The 21737-nt window shown below is 39.1% G+C and overlaps 1 protein-coding gene across 5 annotated transcripts in view; it reads right to left on the reverse strand.

Moving 5' to 3' along the window:
- Positions 1–3774: 3774 nt before the first annotated feature.
- The window catches only part of TOX (thymocyte selection associated high mobility group box), a 298404-nt gene continuing 280441 nt past the window's right edge, over positions 3775–21737 (reverse strand). For all 5 annotated transcript variants that reach the window (XM_025870621.2, XM_073892793.1, XM_025870622.2 and 2 more), the window contains 3 exons: positions 13139–13525; positions 6139–6290; positions 3775–5787 (listed from right to left, as the gene is read on the reverse strand). In XM_025870621.2, coding sequence (XP_025726406.1) covers positions 5751–5787; positions 6139–6290; positions 13139–13525 — 576 coding nt within the window. In that variant the 3' untranslated portion in view covers positions 3775–5750. The remainder of the gene's footprint in view (positions 5788–6138; positions 6291–13138; positions 13526–21737) is intronic.

Genomic DNA, 21737 nt, shown 5'->3' on the forward strand with positions numbered 1-21737 from the left:
GCATGATTTACTGAGTGACTTCTCCTCTTTCTGAGTGCTAGGGAGAAACCTCAGTCCCTATGAACAAGATGAATGGCCGCTTCTGAACTTGTCTTCAGCATCCCACCGGGGGCTCTCTTCCCAGTGCTACGGTCCGTAGGGCAAGTGCTGGTCTGAGGACACAAAACAGTTTTGGAAATCTGATGGCTTCAAACCTTTGATCGCCACTTTCTAACTGTCTTTAAAACCTTTTGCCTTGTAACAGTTGCAAACTGTGGTTTTGTTGTCTGTGTGAGGGGACTAACAGCACTACCACTCTGTATGTGGGGAATGTATTCATCTAGCACCCAAACCACCTACTGACTTCCGGCACCTCTTATCAGCTAAGCCATCGGCCACGAGCTGACATTTCAGCATTCAGAAGCTCCCCACCCCCACCTCAAAAAAAAAAAGTGACAGGAGGAGAAAAGGGCTAATTTGGCAATAGTTTGCTCTTGCTGTTTGGCCTGGAGAAAGACATTCAAAGTGGTAGAAGATTGTTTAGTAACAGTTGGCGAGCACCAGGGTGTGAGGCTGATTTTCTGATATGACAGGCACTTACGGGGATGCTGCCAGATACAGCTGTTTAAAAGCCTTAATAAACAGCAAGTCAATACTAATCTTTGCCAAATTAATCTTTTCCCTGACAGCCCATCAGAGCAATTATGCTTAGGCTTATTGTAAACACACAATTGTCAAACAGGGACGTTGCAGCCTTTAAAATACTGTAGTTTGGTTTGTAGTCTCTCTTTAGAAGGGTTTGTTTTTTCTTCTGTAGAATGATGTCTTTCCATTTTATTTTTCGGTCACTATTCCTTTTTTTTCTGGCCTCAGGTCCATGTGAATGAAATTTCATTTTCAAATGTCTTTGCTAGCAAGCTGTTAATACAATGTGAAATCCTGACAGTCACAGGATTCGTGCTGGTGGGCTCCTTTAATGAGGCTCAACTGTGACCAGGGCGGAAATGTAACATGACATTGTCTTCTGTTGTCTCCAGGTCCCAGAACAAGAACTTCATCTTTACGCTTACCTTGGCGGTGTAATCTGGTTCTGGGTACACACGACAAGATATTAACTAAGAAATGAGAAAGCCAAGTCTAATGTCCCTGTATGCACATGTATTGCAAGGTATGCATGTGTTGGTTTGGAGGTCTCCCTCCCTCCTGGCCCTACCTCCCTTGTGACTGGTGACGTCAGGAACCACCCCGCCTCCCCCCCCCCCCCCCCCCCCCCCCCCCCCCCGGCAGCCCCATGCCCTTTCTCCAAGCAATAGTCTTTTGTACGGATTTGGAAACTTCTCTGTCAGGTAAGGCTTTTCCATGATGGCACCTGGTTCCAAATCTCCTTTTGGGAGTCTTAGAAGCTAGGACCATTTCTTCTTAGCCTGGCATAATTTAGGCAGGGTCCAGGAAGTATGATCTTTTATTTCATCAAGTCATACTAGCACTTGGCAATCAGAAAAAAAATCAGCATACTGTTCATCGATGTTTTAATTTAGCATTCCGTACACTTGTCTCCTGAAATTTCTCTCCTGCACTCAACACTCCTACTTGTCTAGCACCTTTTTTCTCCTTTGCTTCTTGTTTTCTTGACATGACTAGTGTGTATTCTATCTTTTACTTTTGCAACTAGAAACTCTTGTTCAGTAACATAGACCAAAAAAACAAAAGGCACAACTCATTTTGAAATTGTTATCTTTTTGTAAACTTAGATTTCTTAATGGAAATTTTGCATTCTTCATCACTCCTAATGCTTGTCTGCAGTATCTAATTCCCTTCTATATTTAAAGAGCTTTTAAATCATCAAGTAAACATCACACAATTCTTGCTGAGGATAATCTGTGATGTTTCACTTATCTTTCTAAATATCATTGCATTTATTGTGCAGCTACTATGTGCTATGCCACTCTGGAAGTTAAGAGATTATTCTATTTAAGGAAAACAAAGAGAAATTTGTACTGTGGGGTGACCGACTCATGAATTCACCCATCAGGTGACTCAGTGCAATAGCATTTGGGGGTTAAACTTATGTGAATTCGGTATCTTGCCTTGCCACTATTTCAGTGCTCAGTCATCAGCAAAAGAGATGAATTTCTGTTTTTCTACTGTTACCTTAAAATGAGAGTTATGAATGAAACGAGAAAGTGACGCTCAAATCCCCTCTCAACAAATAAACATTAAGAGAACATCTGTGTGTAACAAAAACACTAGGATGTTTATTTGGGATTTACTGGAATCTGGTAATTCAAAATATTCTTAATTTAATGTAGCTATCTGTGACTGGTTTGAAGTGAGGTACCTTGCAAACCAACAAAACTGATTACTTCTTTGAGTATTTCCCCCTAGGACTTTGTAAGGAACTTCTAATTCTATGTGAAATTGTATCTGATGTTATAGCCCAAACCCCATCATCTCTGGTTCCGAAACACATTGGGTGGAACCGTACAAAATTGCCATTTTTTGTAGGTAAATGGGTCAAATATTGGCAATTTCCTATGACTCTGTCAATTTGCCTTTCGAACGAGTAGGGCAACTCTCTTGCAAAAGGCAAGAAGAGGTCCATGGAAAAAGGAAACTGAGTGTTGATGTGCTTATTTTTTTTTTTTAATTTTGAATTTATGAATGAAAGAAAATGTCTTAGTGATGAATCCAAGCCAGGACACATTGTTCCCTGGAGGCCATGTTTGTCTGTGGACCACTCCTGCCCCATTTCCGGCTGGTTCTGTTCCTTTAAGGCAACAGGTGAAAACAGTCACAGAGACCAACTTTCTCGTTCTTAGCTACATTCACTAATCTGATTACGGAAGTCATTACTTGACCAATTTTCCATCGTCCACTCTTTCACATTTGACTGGGAATTGGGATTTTGTACTATTCTTTCTCGTGTAGGTTACAGACACAACCCTCCTCTAACCACTGGGACACTTCTTTTTTTTCTTTTCTAATTGATTCTAAGTTTGACTTTGGTATGTTGGTAAAGATACTATATGTTCAGCGTTATTGCTGAATTTCCTGGAATGACTTTTTCTGAGATCCGGGAATCCTGCAGAGTGCCACAGCGGGGAACTCAGTGTCCACCATCACTGTTCCTTCGAAGTCACAAGCTCCAAGCTGCTGTGGCCCAGGCCAGATGCCGGCTTCCTCAGAGGGGGGATTTTCTCAAACAACACCTCACAGTCCTAGAGCTCAGGTTGATGAGAGGGCATTCTCGGTGCTTCCAGAAAGAACATCTGTGGCCGTGGTGGGAGTGAATCCCTACTGTGCCTCATCACTCCTGCCATGAAATTCATTTGGGATTTGTCATCTGATTGGGTCTGTCCTTTAGAGACTGATGGACATCCAAATAGAATACGGTCACGCATGGTAATAATTTTTATTTACGATGTATTTTCTTTTATTTACATTTGTTTTTTTACCCCCCCCTTTTTTTTTTTTGGTATCGAGTTTTAACACTCTCTCTACCCTGGTTGCACACCTGCTCTAGAAAAGCTGTAAACAACATTCTACTTCCCTGTACAAACTGCCTGTCAAAGTCAAAGCTGGTCGTTCTCATCCCGGTAATTACCGCCTCAGTTTAGACTTAATGCAAGTGAAAATTTTACTTTATCATAATATAATAAATAAAAGACATTAGGTAATTAGTAGTGCTGGTATATTTCTAAAATACTAAACAGACAAACAATAAACTGTGAACTTAATCACATGAGTTCTTATACAGTTTCAAGACAGGAAAATTAGAGCTCTCAGCTACAGTCATTTTAATAATCACATTGGATCTGCATTATTTATTAGTTATTACATGCTCAAGTGATTCAAGGTTGTACAATGCCTAAAATCATTCCAAAGCAAGCATACCTTTTGTCTTTTTAATTCTGACTGGATTACACAATGCATTTATTTGTATTTAGTTAAATTGCTAAGTTTATTTCACACATTCCATGAAAGAGACATCAGCCATCCTCTTGATTTCCAACCAGACTAGCTTTCTTTATGCAATCCCCTGTAAGGGAGTAATTTGCTAGCTCTTTTTGATAAAAAGCTATGCAAACCTTCAGCCAGATTCTCAATACTTTTGGTTCCCTAGCAAATCTCTAATACCCTCAGAATTCTCTTGGAAGACTTCAGAATTCTGGAAAGAGAAGTGGCTTGTAGAGACACAAAAGACAGCAAGAATCTCAGTTTCTATCAATAGCTTTCAAATTTGGAATGCTTTCCTTTTTTTTTTTTTCTTTTGCTGTCTGGTTACTCACCTTTCATTTGGAGACATATTCTTGACAGTACGCTTTCCCGTCCTAACCCACTCCTGCCTTAATTCCTAAATGTTTTCTGGATTTTGTGAAAAGCATGCAGCTTGAAGAATTTTAGTTGATTCGACTTCGATGGTTTTTTGTTTTCTTTTTTTTTTTTTTTTTTGGAGGAGGGGAGTTTACAGGGTTGACTAAAACCAGCTGAGAACCAAGAAGCAACACTTTTCAGATAGAGAACCCATCTGTTTAGTCTTGGAGCTTGTGTGACTTTTTAGGGCAATTCTCTTATATTGTACGAAGAAAGAAAGTTCTTAAGTATCAGGTTTTTGTTTGCATCCACCAAAGAAATGTAGAAATAAAGGATTGGTTACTTTAATTTGCTGCTAAATGAAAAGTAGGTTTGGCTTTATTCATGTCACTGTAAAAACTAAATAATAAAGTATTCACACCAAGCGTGAATTTTTTTTTTTTGCCAGCAAAAGTTAAAACATCAAAGAAACCTCTTTTGAATACTAACAAATTTACTTACAAACACCTATATTTATTATTTCATAAATAGGCGCAACAGGTTCCATAAAAAAAGATTAAATACAGACACAGTATGAAGAAACAATAATACAGAGCCATTATGTAAAGGTTATAATTTAGCTGTTTCCAATCTGTTTCTGCATCTAATAAAATATCAGGTAAGCATTTGGCAGTTTTATACATAAAAGGACTTAAATGACATTTACTAACCATTACACAAAAAGTGATACAAAAAAGCAATTTTTCTGCAGTACAAAATAAATGTGTTTGCGCTTCCCTTAACACTCGTTTCTTTTTGTCTGGTCAATGAGACAAAGCCAATTTTGTTTTTAAATTAAAATCATTTGGGAATACATTTTTTTTCTCAAATATTTTGAAAATATAGAACTATTAGTTGTTTTAAAAATGAAGTAAAAATATGAATGTTTGCCAATTTAACCCCTATTGTGAAATCAATAAACTGGAATGAGCCAGTTTCAAATTACAATTTAGCTACAAAAACATTCACATTTTATACTCTAGGAGAGTGTGACATAGATGCTATTTACAAACCTTGCTATGATTGCTACATCAAGCCATTTAAAAAGTCTTTAGTAGTTTCATATAAACACCCATTATGAAAACCAATGGAAAATCCAGGACTTTTATCCGAGACATCTACAGTTGCTAAGGCAGTTACTATCGCGCAGCACTTCACAGCAAAAAACCAACATAAAATCTGAATGGTCCAAATTTCCTTCAGGGAAGAAGAAAAACAATGTCCATAAGGGATTAAAAAAATAATAAAGAAGCATGACTATTTCTTCCAGAGTGGGTGACCCACAAGCTCAAATGGTCCTAAGTGCTTAGCAACTTGTATTTTTCTAATAAAATGGAGAACTGCCTTGGCTGTACAAAGCAATCCGGTGAAAAAGACTTCCCTGAATTCCTCAGTGGAAAGAAGAGGTGTTCCGACTTTCAGGTAAGGTACAGAGCTTTGTCCCTCTGCATGCCCCTGTGTGAAGAGAAAACAGACAAACAACGCCTTGTTACAAGACTGGTGCTACAGGTCACCGCGGGGAGAGTGTCTATTTGTTCTAGCTTCAGGGATGGAGCGGTGCACAGGGAAAGGGCCCAGGTACATCGAACAGGGATCGAAAAACATTTGTTTATTCTTGGAACGACTAGAACTGCTTAAAAATTTCTGGATTGGTGTCTTCTGCTTTCCCGAACATGGAACCCTTCCAGATGATCTTTTAGAAAGCAGGATAGAAAAGACGGGATCTTTCCACCACCTAGGGAGCCGGACACGCCACGCATGCTATGAGATCTGTCCACCACCAGGTGGCGATGACCCGCCGCTTACCCACTACTACAGTAGTCGTTATTCCAGTCCACCGGCTGGGCGGGAGGGTTTCTGCACCCAGAACGCACATACTCCATTGCTTGGGTTACCACTTGTGCAGCTGTGGATGTAGGATTGATTATAGTCTGATAGTCGGGTTGAAGAGTAAAACCCTGAAAGGGAAAGCAAATCCACAAATAAGGATCGAAGTGCTTTTTTTTTTTTTTTTTTTTTTTTTAAGGAAGAAAAGCCCCTAAATATTTATCCATTGTTTGCAAACACACTCCTGCCTTCTCTCTTGTGCCTTTGTTAGGGCAAATGTATCCCAAGGGCCCAGAAAACTTAAAACAAAGGTAGAAAAGACGTGCCCACGACCCTATTTTTCTTACCTTTCCTTCATTGAACATGTGTGAGAAAACCTTTAATTATATATCCTTGAGCAGATAAACTGAATTGAGGAACAACTTAAAATATGGAGAAGCCAACTCAGTCAGAACAAAGGGAAAAGGACCTAACCCCTCAGTTTATGTTTTCTATCAAACCTAAGGATACATTAATAGTTAATCCCCAGAATATGCAACAGAATCTTTTTTGAAGGATTCAGGCAGCAGGTGGCTGAGTGTTTTATTAGACTACACCTATTCACATATTGTTCTCGAAACCCGTTTTCTTCATTCAATCACAAAGGGACCATCTGCTCCTTCTTTTATTTGTACTTCTTTCTCAGCTAAAAAATTTCAACCAAAGCTTTTTAACAGTTGTTGGACTAATATAAGGAAAGAGAGTCAAAGCAACTTCCCACCAGAAAACACAGAGAAGGAAAAGTGTAAGACAGAGCAAATATTTTTTAATTGAAAAGTCTATTAACTGGCAAATAATAATCAGACTTCGGGAAGATTCCTCTAATACACTGGTATGGTGAAGTGTTGACTTTTAATCCTTGCAAAGCTATTAAAAATTCAAGGACAGAATCTCTGAAGTATATAGCTGTATCTGGTAAACAAAAAGCATTATACACTAAGATTTATTTTTAGCTTATCGGGTGAATTCAAGAGCAGCATAAGCAAACTTTGCTGGAATTGACCAAAAAAGCAACTTAATTAATCTCGTGGTTGTCTCTTTCTGCTGTGGATTTCATACATGGTTTTTAACCACAGAAAAATCAAGAAATTTAAAAATGAACCATTCCCTATTTACTTGCGGGGAGCTTTGGAAGGCATAATATTGAGTTTTTACTGTTTTTGCTTCTGTTTTTTGTTTTAACTCAGCAGAATGATCAGAAGATTGATTTTTAACTAAGGATATTTCCTTAGACTTTGATTCGTGTTTCAGGATCCCTTGGGTAAACACCCAAAGATACCTATTATCAAATGTCTTCAATTCTCCATTTTGGCTTTAAGATATTAACTTATTTTCCATTCCAGTGATAAAGACTGCAAACCAACGTCCACACTAATTCCCACCAAAACTGTGGATGAAAGACAAACCTTTGAATGATTAGAAACACATCACTGAAACGTAGAAAATGCAGCCAGCCTGGCTATTTGACTTCACACAGACTAAAAGGAATAGAATATTTCCTCATTTTACAACTGGTTTGTGGAAAATAAGTATGTTTGTGTAGACAACACCTGCAGCTCAAGCTATAAACATTTTCCAAAAGAGCAAAGTGAAAAGTAAGAGGTACAACTGGATGTTTGATTCTCTAGTCCTTTCCAGGCTGATTTCCTGTCTTTGTCAAGACCATGCTATATCTCTGTCACGCAAGGAGTCCCACTGGCTTTGATGAAATGTATTCATTCCATTATGGTCTTATAATATTATCTTTTCTTTTTTTTTTCCTTAAGTGGGCTCCATACCCAGTGCAGAGCCCAATGTAGGGTTCGAATTCATGACTCTGAGATCAAGACCCCAGCCGAGATCACGAGTTGGAAGCTCAACTGATGAGCCATCTTATAGTATTGTCTTTATGGGCCTTTTCAATCAGCTTGCTTGACTTCTTTCCTTAGTGTCTAGGGTGATACTGGACAAACAGCAGGACAAAGCTCCCAGAGAGAGGAGCCTTATGTTGACTTCCATTTCGCTCCTGTCATAAGGGCTCTGGCCACAGGGACTGGAGACCAGAGAGTGTTGCATTGCTTACTGGATATTCTCAGGGCCTAATCTGTAGTAGTGGCTCAATAAATCATCTCTTCCAGTGAATAAAGCTTAACACAGACTCCTGTTGGGAAGGCATGGGGCTGTATAAATATGTAAATGTCAGGGGCTTTCCTATCGTTTTAATGTGAAGTTCTCCATATTGAATTTTTGCCCAATGGACAAAACATAACCTAAAAGTAAACAAGTGTCAAAAAATGAGTAGTTGGAAATATCTTGAGTTAGTTGAAGGCATGACAACATACAAGGGAGCAAAAAACAAATAAAAACAAACCAACTCCCTTCCACCCAACCCTACACAATCAACAACAGAAACCACCATTGCTTTTTTTCCCATGCAATTAAAATGGTTCCTGAAGGGCGGGTGAGAGACTGTCAGAACACTAACCTTTGAGCTATTAGTTTAAGATTAAATGGGTAACTTCAGTGTATAAAACCAAAATGATCTGTCATCGACAAAGTTCAAAGATTTAAAATTCATCTAACCTCACTGCCTAAATTTAAGAAGGTCAGTAACATCCAAGCAACCAAGGATCAAGAAAAATAGAAGTAAAGCCTGAAATAACATTATTTTACTTGCTCTCGATTTGGAAAATGCAATATTCTTCTAACACTAGTAAAGAGGTGCTGAGGTTGAACCTAGAGCTAAGTACATTTTTATTATTGATGTAAATATGAAACAACAATGGTGATATACATTTTTGGAACATGTTTGCTCAGCGGTCTAATTAAACAAGGCTGAATATTTTGCATTTTAATGCTCAAGAGAAAAATCACCAACTGTTTTGTAGCATGCCTGGAATTTTAAATTTCATTTTCTGGTGCCAGATTGAAATAAAAATAGAAAACGTGATAAAGATTGATTTGATGTCAGAAGGGACATTTGCTCTTTAATTAGATTTCTGTAGCCCTAACATTTTTGTTGGGCCACATAGCAAGCCCTAAAAAGCCTGTAGCACAACCAAACAGTGATCCTCATATCCACACTTTACTGGGAACTAATTTCATTTCCTGCCTGTCTGGAGAGGTATTTTCAACAGGCATCAGTGTTTTTGTCTTCACAACTGATTTATTCATCAATCTCAATGTGATTTTTTTTAAACCTTTAAATTACACCCAAATCCTAAAGCAGCTGTTTATTACACAAGGAAATTGAAAATCTGTCTGTGTGATATCATACAAAGATTTTTTCTTAAGGTTATAAAGGAAGTTGACAGATATTAATGATTTTTTTTCTCGTGACCTCATTCGACAATATAGTGAGCAAAAAAAAGGGGAAAAAAAACTGGACTAAAAAAAAAAAGTAGCTCCATGGGTTTGGTGTATAAAATATTATTCTAGAAAAAAATGAAACTATTATTCCTGGTGGACTATACAATCGTTTTTGTAGGATATATTCATTTTTTCAGAAGGATAATAAAATAGCTAACATAATACTGAAACAGGAGATTATTTTAAAAATACGGTAGCCAGTAACTTGCTTTCTCTTTTTCTCATTTTCTTTTTTTCATGTTTGAGTATGTGACTATGGCCCCCACACCCAGGAAGCAAACATCTTCAGGGTAAAGGTGGTTTGGATGGTGCATCAGATAGGTTGAATTTCACCCACAACCTGGTTCTACAGCCATGGGCTAAAGACCAACTTTGAGAACTTGAACTTTGTCCCGGACAGACTGTTGAGATTTTAATAAATTGAGTGACATCATGGCTGACGGACTTTTTGATCCTGATTTTAGGATTATCAACTTGTTGGGGCTGCCAGTCCCCTTAACCTGAGGATCCTACTCCACTGACCTGCCCATGACCCTGACCTCACTCCCCATGGCTCTCCCCTGATTCACCGTACGTCCCACTGGCCTCCTTCTCAGGTCCCCGACCAGCCACGCTCCTCCCCAAATGGGTCCTGCCGGCCTTGAGCCTCTTTTCCCTATTCTGGCCTCTGCTGGTTTTCCCCACCTACTCTGCCCACCTCCTTTTTTTTTTTTTTAAATAAGAATTTTATTTATTTTATTTTATTTATTTATTTGAGAGAGAGAGAGAGAAAGCAGAAGCAGGAAGAAGGAGAGGGAGAAGCAGGTCCCCGCTGAACAGCAAACCTGATGTGGGGCTTGATCCCAGGGCCTTGGGATCATGACCTGAGCCGAAAGCAGACGCTTAACCAACTGAACCACCCAGGAGCCCCTATCATTTAATTTCCAGAGCCTAGACAGTGTCTGGCACACATTTGGGGTTCAATTAATCTTTTTTGAATAAATACAATTTTAAAAAAACTTCCAAAGAATTGAGATTCTACAAACTAACCTATAATTTCTTCTAATATTTAAACACTCTCGTTACTCATTTTTAGTTGCTCGTTTGTTCATTTGTCCATTCCACAATTACTTAACTTCACCCACCATGATCCAGGCATTGTTAAAAGTGATGTTAGTCACTGTAGCCTTTTAGCTATTTGCTCTCCATTTGGGGTTCATGCCATTTTGTCTTCTATTATTAATGTAAGCTGAAATCAGGTCCTACCATCTCAGTAAGAACACTTTTTGAGATACACTAATAGAACTGACTTAAAGATTGATGAATCCAGTGTAATCTGTTCTATTTTTTCCTATTCAGTTCCGATTCTCTATAGAAAGACAAATCTCTTGAGTTTTCACATGTGGCCTTATGTAATTCTGAAATGTTTGAAAACTCCTCAGGATCACAGCTAGCTCATCCAACGTCTTTGTATAAGTAGAAAAAGGAACCATCTCTGAGCAGATAAGTTAGAAAAGAGTGTCCTCTCTAGACAGAGCTCTAGCCCTCAACTTGGTGGAGGGGACTGTGCCTTCTCTATTCTCTTGTCTGGGAAGAAACAGACCCGAGCTAGAGCATCGTGAGCAGAACACAGGCCCTCAGCCGGGCAGCACCTTAGGCTGGAGTCAATCCAACAACGCAAGGTTGTGTTCCTCAAACTCTTCGTTCTTTACACAAACACAGATGGTTCATTCACATGCAAGGACACCCAAGAGTGTCCCTTTTATTGTGAGTGATGTCTGATAGAAAGAACAGAAATTTGACCCTATGAATGTCACTTGCTAGTCACAGACACTGCTGTGGACAGGGTATGGTGGTAGAAGTTGACTTTTCCCCAGTTTTCTTCCCTAGTGAATCAACAGCTAGTCTGGATAATAAGACATCAGAGCTTTATCAAAATCTTCAGCTTAGGGACCAGGGAAGGATTCAGTAAAGAGACTTTGGTCCATTTGCTCTCTATAATCATTTTAATCTTAGAACTAACTAGGATTTAAAGACCCTCCAAATTCTTGGGACACACAGGTTTTCTAATATAAAACTGGTAATAGTCTATAAGAATGATTAAGTGTGAGAGGCCCAGGGCTAGCATTTAAGAATCCAGGCTCTGATTTCTGAACAGAACTGGGTTTTGAATTCTAGCACCAACCTTATGGGCATATGACTTAGCTCTGCCAAGCTTGAGTTCTTTGCTCGTAAAATGAAGATAATACTAGTTACTGCACTACAAATTTTCTGAAATTAAACACAAGGTAAAGTAATATATTAAGGTTTGCTATTGTCAGCTCTCAGAAATCTTGTCTACAATTATAATAATAAAAACAAATGTGGTGGGCACTTGGGTGGCTCAGTTGGTTAAGCGACCGACTCTTGATTTAGGCTCAGGTCATGATCTCATGGGTTTTGAGATCAAGCCCCACACTGGGCTCCACACTCAGCAGGGAGTCTGCTTGAGATTCTCCCTCTTTCTCTGCTTCTCCCTCCAACCCCCTACTCACACACTCTCTCGCTCAAAATAAATAAATAAAGCCTTAAAAAAAATAAATTTTTGGGGTAGTATATTAGATTCTTTTTTCTGCCTCCTCTCCATCCCACCCTGGTCCAACTATAGACTCAAATTCCAGAGGGCTAGATATCAACTCAATCGGAAGCCCAAGTTTGCATATTTAATCATAGCTCTGGGAAGAATAGAGTAATTGGATTATAAGTGATAGATGAATTTGACACGATTTGTAGTTTTTAGCTTGATGTATGTTTTTAAAACAAGTTTTCAGGATTCTTGACTGTTTTATGTTTAGTTTTATTTGCACCATTTGCTCCTCATTTTAAAATTTTAAAATAACACCAAATCCTAAAGGAAAACTTGACTTCAAAGGAAAGTTAAGCTAAGATTGCACACAAATCCTTTCAATAATTGGGGAGTGGGCAGAGAGGCTTCCAAAGTTCTTGTGTTTCCTGATTTGTGCAGAAGCCATATATCCATTTTTAAACAAAACGCCAGTTAACATTTTCATTTCTTAGTATTTTAAAAGTTGTACCAATCTGATACTTCTGAATATCAAAAAACAATGGGTCTGATTTCATTTTGTGGCATTTATTGGCCTCAACAGGCATACCGATCAAGGCTTTCCAAACAAAAATTTTTTTTTTTTTAAATGTAGAACCCTCAGTCCCAAAGAGGTCTTTAGCAGAAGTTGCCATCTCAACATTACAAATGTACTTTACTCAAGGAGCAGAAAACAAGGAAGGTGATTAGAAATGTGATTTCTATAAATGTGGCAAGGGGCCAGGGATCGATTAGGAAAAGAAGCAGCGATCCATTGTTGTGATCCTATAATGCTGCCCAAACTTACCACCTGTAAATTATTATTTTTCAAAAAGCAGATGTTTGTTGACTATCTTCCATTTTCTGTCCATTAAATAGCACAGAACACACATATCTCCCCCTCTCTTTTGCCAGATGGAGAGACCCCCCTTCCCCCATCACTCTCCCCTCCTCCCCTCACTCCCTGTCCCCCGTCCCCCCCCCACCCTGCCCCAGCACTTTGGAATCTGAGTCCAGAGCACAAGCACGTACCTGCTGCATGGGAGGTGAGTGTAAGGCAGACTGGACCTGCATGGGGAGCTGGTTCCCAAGGGGCTGCTGCATGGCAAGTGGCGGGTGCTGGTGCATGTTGAGATGCTGGTGAAGAGGTGGACTGATCTGGAGGGGAGGAGGGGGGGACACGGCCATGTTTGCTATAGAGACAGTCACTGGCATTTGGTTATTCGGCTTGGGGGCTATGCTCCTGGGGAGACTGGGATGCATGGCAGTTAGGTGAGGATTCATTCCTGGTTGTTGGTGGTAGTGGGAACTTAGGTACAGAGCTGAGTGGGCCTGGCTGGGCCCATGGAACACTGACGGCTTTGAGTTGATCAGCTGAGGAGGTTGAGATGTCTTCACATCAACAGGTTCACTGTAGCTCTGTGAGGAAACAGACAGGGGCAGAATTCAGACAGGGACACACAGGGTGTTGATTTATATCAGCAAGATGCTCGGGGAGTGTGCTAGGGAAATTCAGCAGGAATCAACACCTGTTACTCTTCTTGACTCTTGTCTAAGAACTCTTCCACCATGATTTGTAATGCAACTGAGGCAAGACTGAGCTTAATCTGCTTTTTGTGAAATCTAAAACAATCTCCAATGACATTTTCTCTTTCTTTGCCTCAATGCAAGCTCTAACTTGGTGACTTTTCTCATTGTGCAGACCACGAACAAGATGGTGGGCAGGAGGGAGGCGCGGATGTCATCAGTGCCCTGATAGGAAATACAAGTATGGCTCTCTTTGAAAGTAATTCAGTTCTGGAGTTCTTCTATTGATTGTTTCATTTTCTGTGTTTCCTTTTTTAGCCTTAGGGAGCCTTGGCCTAGATATTTGCACAAAGAAAACAAAGCTGGTTGATGGAAATGAATATGGGAAAAGGAGTTCTAAAATACCTTTCTGAAGTCGTATAAAACCACATTAATATAGTTCCGAAGTAACCACAGAACTCATCTTGATTTTTTAAAGAAGTTGGTGATGAATTGTCCCCCATAATGAACTGGATAAAAATAATCTTAGAAATTTTTGACTCCATCATAAATTAATATAATTTTGCCCTAATTTTTTTATACCTTCATAAGGCCATTTCCTAATAATCTTTTCATTGACTTATAAACTAGACCTAACAGTCGTTGCTGAAAAGAATCAAGAATTAACCCCAAACCATTTCTTCCGGGGTAAGAACCCACCTCCTACTTTTGCTGAGAGAAAGAGGCTGATAAAACAAATGGGGAGAAGTGAAACTGGCTGGGGAACGAACATGCTACCATGTCCTTCTGGAGAAAAAAGTTGCTTTGTCAAAACAGTGTCTTGAGGATGCAAATATCCTTATTCTGCAACCTTGATATCATGCTTATTCTGTCTATGAGTCAAATGAGCTCTTGTTACTGTCAGTGTGGCCGGGTCTTTCTGAAACCCACCCTAGACACACAGTGCCATCAATGGACCAGCACATTAGGGACACTGGTCATCACGTAAGATGACCTGAAACACATCATGGGAACTTCATTTCACAAGTCACCCTGTAACACTGCTAGCAATGCAACTCGTTTTTCCCCATTCATGTAGGAAAATGAAATGGAAACCACAATGAGAACCACGGTGCATCTATGTGCGGACTCAAGAAAGGTAGGCTGGGGTAAACGAACAACCAGCCCCACATTCTTTCTCCAGAGAAAGGACACAACCAGCATCTGTGAAAATACGCCAAACCATGGAAATCTGGGGTCCTGGGAGGCTGTGAATTCTCCAGGTCAAGTGTACATACAGTAAGGTGTACCCAGAGAATTGGAGCCCCTCCAAAGAATCCTCTCCTTATAATATTTATCTCTGTGTCCGTATTGATGGTGCCCTTATGAAATAGGAACTGACATTCAGACTCCCTGTCTCCTGTATGAATATCAAAAATGTCAGAAATTGTTCACACACATTTTCAAGGGATGGCTTTAGAAGAAAGAAGCTCGGTGAAATGCAGGACTTAAATGGTGCTTTTAACTGAAAAAAAGAAAAGAAACTTAAGTAGATTTTTTTTTGTTTTTTGCTTCTACTTAAAAATTCTTATTGTTGATGTGCAGAGTAGTGAACAATTCCAGGAAAAGGTCAAATGGGTTAATTCAGGCTGTGTAAACAGTGACTAGTCCTACATCAGAATAGCATGTACTCCAGTGATACGTTTCAAAAATCGTTCCATCTATGCCAAGAAGATTATGTGTTTATTGTGTGTCCGTGTAGTGAAGTCATCTGGGAAAGCAGTTTCATTGTGTTTACCGCCTCCTTCTTAGCCTGCCACAGAAAGGCTAATTTCATACTTAGTTACATATTGCATCAACTCCCTTTAGGAACAGAACTATTACACACGATGGGTATCTATAAAATTTAATCCATGTGAGTGCATCTTTATTTCTTGCTTTATAGATGTTTTTAATTTAAATAGGAGAAAAATCACTCCCATCACCCATACTATCAAAGCTCTGAAATATGTGGATGGGAAAATGTTTTCATTTTTATTTCTCGAGCCAATAATCACCTCGTCATCAAGTAACACTGTATCTCCAGAGTATAGGTAGGTGACCTGAACGTGTGTACGCATAAACAAAATGCACATAGGTGCATATGACATGTTGCTCAGACATAATCATACAATTGTCCCGGGAACTGCAGCCATGTAATTAAATAAATACATTTGTCCAACTGAACAACCTTTGAGAAATAGACTTAGGCCACACGTAGAAATAGAAATGCCAAATCCTGGTGAGTCCAGACGCTTGGCCAGCAGCGGGGCTGGCTCCGGGGGCCTGCAGCCAGTCCTGGCAAGCCTTTCTAGGGACAACACCCACTTCACCCCATGACACACGCAGTTCCAAATTGTACTGGGGGGGGATGTGTGGAAAAATAAATGTCTTATAAAAAACAAGGTTCCAGGATAAAATGTGTAGGGAAACAAACCAGTGCCTTCTCAGAGCCTTCAGTAGGCTAATGTGTGTTGTGAATCTCCAACTGAGAACCACAGAAACCTTCTCTCAATGGGTCATTTCATGAGAATCACCTTCAACGGAAAGCACTGGTTCAGAAGAACTAATAAATTACACATACATATTTAAAATGGCAAATAGAACTATACTTCAAGTTAAATAGTCATTTCTTGCCTGAAATAAGCTAATTTTTGTTGCTTTGAGATGCATACTTAAATTACACAATCCAGGTGTAATATGACACTAATCTATAGTTTCATGATTCTTGGAAAACTATCTGCATAGTGAATTTCATATTCTAAGCTAAGGACAGTGACACAATTTCTTGAAGGATTTAGGAAGCCGGTGGCTTCCCAATTTCAGCCTGGAAGAGCTAAGGCATGTACATGGTAATGGTTATTTTCAATGGTGAATTCAAAATAAACAATGAACCAAATTCTTTTGAATTCCACCTTTTGAATAATAGCATGCGGCCCACCGTATAGAGAGATGATAGAAAGATCATTTCACAGATGGAGATATAGAGACATAGGTTCATAAAAACAGATTCTAGCCTAATTTGAGATACTTCTTGCCAACCTCATGAAGACGATTTTCTCATGGTAATTACACAAAACATTTTGTCTATCCAGCCATTTGTTTGTCTTTTATCTCCTCCCCACTAAGGTATGTAAATATCAGTAATGCTAAACCTATTTTGAACTAGTACTTTTAATCCCTAGAAGGACTATTGGCAAACAAATTAAATAGATTTCCAAAAATGATGAGTTAGACAACACTCGAAACATAATTTTTAATATGAAGGGAGGAAGACTTTTGGGAAGTTACATGTTTTCCCTTTACTTTCTAAATTGTTGAATGTGACAAGATGAATAACGTGTCCAGTGTCTAGCTATGTGTCTATACATGATAGGCGCACCAATGGAGGCTCGCTCTCTGACGTCTCTCTTGATGACAATGTCCTGCATCATCAAGGAAAGGATCTCTGTTTTGGTAAGAAGTTGAATATCTGTGTCTCATGCATCTGGCATAGTGACAGGACATAGAGAACACAAACACATTTGTTGAATGACCAAATGACTGTTCCTGACCAAGACTCCATGCTGTCACTGTTTCCCTTACTGAGACTCCTGACAAGATATGCCATTCCTCTTCCCAAGGGGTGAGGAAAGATCTGAAATCTTTGAAAACCCACAGAATATCAGATTGGTCTTTTCCACTCTCTTCTCTGGTGTCAGCATGAACCATACCTTTCCAGAAGTGATGAGAAATTATAACCCTCTGTCCTTCGGTTAGGTACCCTGCCCTTTACTCCCCACTGGATCTGGGGTGGATGGCGGGCCGCAAGGAAGCTTACTGTGTTCCACCTGTATTTTAAGAATTTGTATCTTTATGTGAAGGTCCATTCATTTAGATGGCGAAAAAATCTGCTTCTAGCTTCACTTCTGGTTAATTCTTAAACAGACTAATACAACAAACTGCCTATTAATTACAGAGATATTTTATTTCTTTGGAAGATGGGTAGAATAAGTTATTTTCCATAGCAAAGTGCCACGAATTCATAGTCTGATTAAATGGGAATATGAAGAAATCATAAATTTAATCTACTCTGTCACTTTCTTCTAATTAAACTATGAAAGCAAGGCTACAATTTTGCAAATCAATTAGATTGTTTATGAAGATCTCTATACCTACCATTCATAAATTAAAACTGCTTTCTCATACAAACTAAGTCATTTAAATTTGCTTCTATTTTCAAATACACTAACCACTTTTCATTAGTGGTGTGTGCTTTGGGTAGGTCACCTGGCAAATGTGATTTTACCACTGTAAACACAACTGAAAATTTACCCCTGAATCTGACATTTTCATGGGCGGAATGTGTTTTTGCTATTAGTTTCTGAGTTCTATTTCCTATTTGCTTTTAGACCACTGATTCTGAAAGATGTTTTCCATCAGCAAAATGAGCGTGTGTGTGTGTGTGTGTGTGTGTGTGTGTGTGTGTGTGTGAACAGAGACCTTTTGGGTCTTCTCAATAGAATCTTCCACAAGAGACACAACTCTATAAACATTAAGATACTTCTTATTAACCATGTTGTTGATTATCTGAGATAGTTTCAATCCCATTTACTTTGTATAAAGCAGACAATACTGAATAGTGTATAAATGCCCCCATTCTGGGATGATGAGTGCTATAAAAATGAGAAACTGACAAAGCAATTGTTATTTAAAATAGCAAAGTATAAACATAAGACATAAAACTCAGTGGAAGCAAAAATATAGGAGTTGTTGAACCAAATCAGATTAATAGTCCATCTAATTTGATTCTTGTTTTCAGCACTGACCAATACTTAATGCACTGGAAATTAAACAAAATTTATGCACCAACTCAATTGTGCATTTTTACTTCTGAAAGGAAAATTCCTCCTGGTCCTTGCAGGTGATTAACTTACACCCTGAAGCATGAGATTTTATTATCTTTAAATCACGATCTGGGCTTATGGAGCTGCAAATTTTATGTTAACAGTCATAAAATAATCCATCCCATTTTCAAATTCAGACCCAGTATTTGTCTCAATAGCTCTCCATGACATGAATTCTATAAGTTATTTCAAACAAAAGAAATCATTTCTTTTGAGTTTATTGTCCTTCCATTGAACTAAATGTTGTGGTTCTTTACTATTGGTCATGGCAACAGAGAACTTTCCTAATTTGATTCAATATTGTCCTCCACTGTACATTTTTATAAAAAGCTTCCATTGTCCCCTGTACATTTTGGCACCCCCGCTCAAGGTAGAAATAGTTTCTTATCTGATGTGTGCCCTTAAAGTCACGACTCTGATTACCGTTATTTAACATACCAGAACATATTCACTCAATTGTTGCCTCCTTCCAGGTTGGCACTTTCTTATTTTTTTAAAAGATTTATTGATTTATTTTCAGAGGGGGGAGGGGCTGAGAGAGACTCTCTAGCAGACTCCCTGTTGAGTGTGGAGCCCGACTTGGGACTCAATCCCAAGATCATGACCTGAACCAAAGTCGGGAGTCGGATATTTAACTGACTGAGCCACCCAAGCACCCCCGCCCCACCCCGGTTGGCACTCCTAAGAAGCTGTATGCATATTTCAATATTTCAATAATGTTGCTTTTACTTGGAATATTTGGGAATTTCCCTTCTGGAATTCTCTTCAGAGCCTGTGGGACACTGTTTGACATATCCTCAGACAAGTCTTTGTCTTTTGATGGTGGATTTGATTTTGGGAAACAGCTAATCATCACTGGAAGCCAGGTCTGTGGGTTACATCTGGGTGATGTTTGGGGAAAAGAATGAGGTGTGAAAACAATGTAACAAGATTGATTTTCTAATGTGGCTTATAAACTTTTCCTGACTGCAGTTCTAAAAGAGGAGTTTCAAAAATCTTTTGAATTCTGGGAGCAATAATAAAATAAGTTTGTAGCCTCCCAAAGTGACTACTTTGAATGCAACACTCATTTTGGGAATATAAATTCTGGTCTATGTGGTAAAATGAAACGAGTTTAAAGTTATGCATTATTTTCAACATAATGATTTAGACCTAGGTCTAGGAATTCCTGAGTCTATGGAAAAACTATATATCCTTAAGCTTTACTTAATAGCCCAACCCAAAATGACCTTAAATATAGTGTTCAAGCCAGGGACCTCTAGCCTTCATAATGGTATATGTTTCTGGTCCTCAGACTACTCTTACTCTCCCCTGACTAATGGCTCATAAAGACCATTTCCATGAGGAAAGCTGTGTAGATGAATTTTTTAAATATCTAGATCAGTTTTCATCTTTCCAAAAGGATGTATCCATGAAGCAAGTTTTTCTTATTTTAATGTCACTTTTAAAATTCCTTTATATCAGAGCAGCCTTGCACACAAATTGAAAATATGAGCCAGTTAAATTTTCTATCACACACAAACTCTGCACACCTACCAACAACATGAAAAATAAAGTTGATGATAATTGTGGTAACAATAATAATAATGATAATAATAATAAATAGCTGGTATTTATTAAGTGCTTCCTGTGTTTGGGATCCTGAATCATGGAGTTTATACGGTGTTTTTTATTTTATCCTCATGGGAACTCTGCGATGTAGGTCCTATCATCTTCTTTGTTTAACAGATGAGTAAGTTGAGACTTCAAGCAGCTGAATAATTTGCATGAAGGAATTGACGTTAGGAAGAGGGAAACCTGGAATTTGAACCCAGATCCACCTGCTCCCAGGGCCTGTGGACTTTGCTGCCCTGAGAACTCTCTCACTGTGATGTTGGTAGCACTGTGGATGAGATCGGGGGCGTTCTTGTAGATGGGCCATGGACAATTAATTGTCGGTGGCACTTTAAAGGCCCTTTAATAGATTTTCCTTGATGCCCTATGCCTTAGAGATCTTCTCCAATTCTTATTTATAAACCTTTGCTTCCTGCTTTTAAATTTCTCTATGAAAAGAAGTTGTGTACCCAGCCAATTCAAGAGTTTAATAATGCCCTGTTCTGATCAAATTCCTCCAGTTTGAAATGGCGTCTTTTTCTGGTTCTGGAGTCAGAGAAAATGGGGCACAGGTAATCACAGTCCTGGGGCTAAAGCCTGTCATGGGCTTGAATGTGCCTGAGTCTTTGTTTTTCAGGCTTAGGAATTTCAATTTCTCTCTTCTCAGCTACTACCTTACTGCCTTTTACCTTTCAGTTACTTTTATGACTTTTTCTCCTGAAATTTCTTCAATTTCCCCCTTTAAATGATAGAGCCCAAAGTTGAATAAATTATTCCAGGGTCTGACCGGTGTCGTATTTGCAATACTCTGTGCTCCTATTCATGCATCCTTCAATTCCGGTGTGTCTGCACAACAGGTCGTCTCTGCTGGCTGGGTCTGTCACTGGCTCTGTGGAACCAGGTGACATGCCTGCACAGCTGGAAAAGCATGTGCTTCCCAAACACTCTGCAGGCTCCAGATTCCTCTGAGGGTCTCTGGTCAGCCCCTGGTAGTGGGGGGTAGGGAGTTGGGGCAGGGCGAGATTCAGAAGCCTCTACACCTCTACTCTGCCCCACTCCCCCTCCTCCCCACAATTAAGTCAGGGCAGCTTTACTCTTAGCTGTCTAATACGTAAGAGTTGGCATGCAATTTGTTGGGGGATAACTACAGTTTTATTGTAGTTTTAGAGATATAAATATTTGACAATCACTCAGGATAGAAAAAAGCCTATAAGCTTTTGAACAAGAGGGCAAAGAGTTTGAACCCTATTTGCTACTGCCAGCCTCTCATTTCTGTGGGTGAATCACTTAATCTCTCTGCCTAGAGACCATCTAGAAAATGGGCTAAACCTTATTTTGTAGGGTTGTTATGATGAGTAGGGATACGTGGAAAATGCCATGCAGTGTGTGACGCGCAAGCTACTCGATAGCAAGATACCATTTGTATTTGTTATTATTGGAAAAAAAGTCAGTATCTTGCTGAGAATCTGTCAATGTTGTCATTTGGAAGTATAAAGGTTAGAATAAATTTATTTACCATGACTGAGTGTTTTTATTTTTGGTAGACTTCAATTTTATTCGGACCTGGAGTCATGAGAATTAATATGCTGGATTTGATGGTATAGAGT

The sequence above is a fragment of the Callorhinus ursinus genome, unplaced genomic scaffold, assembly GCF_003265705.2.
Source record: "Callorhinus ursinus isolate GAN/ISIS: 27379988/994484 unplaced genomic scaffold, GSC_fseal_2.0 scaffold5, whole genome shotgun sequence".
Classification (NCBI taxonomy): Eukaryota; Metazoa; Chordata; class Mammalia; order Carnivora; family Otariidae; genus Callorhinus; species Callorhinus ursinus.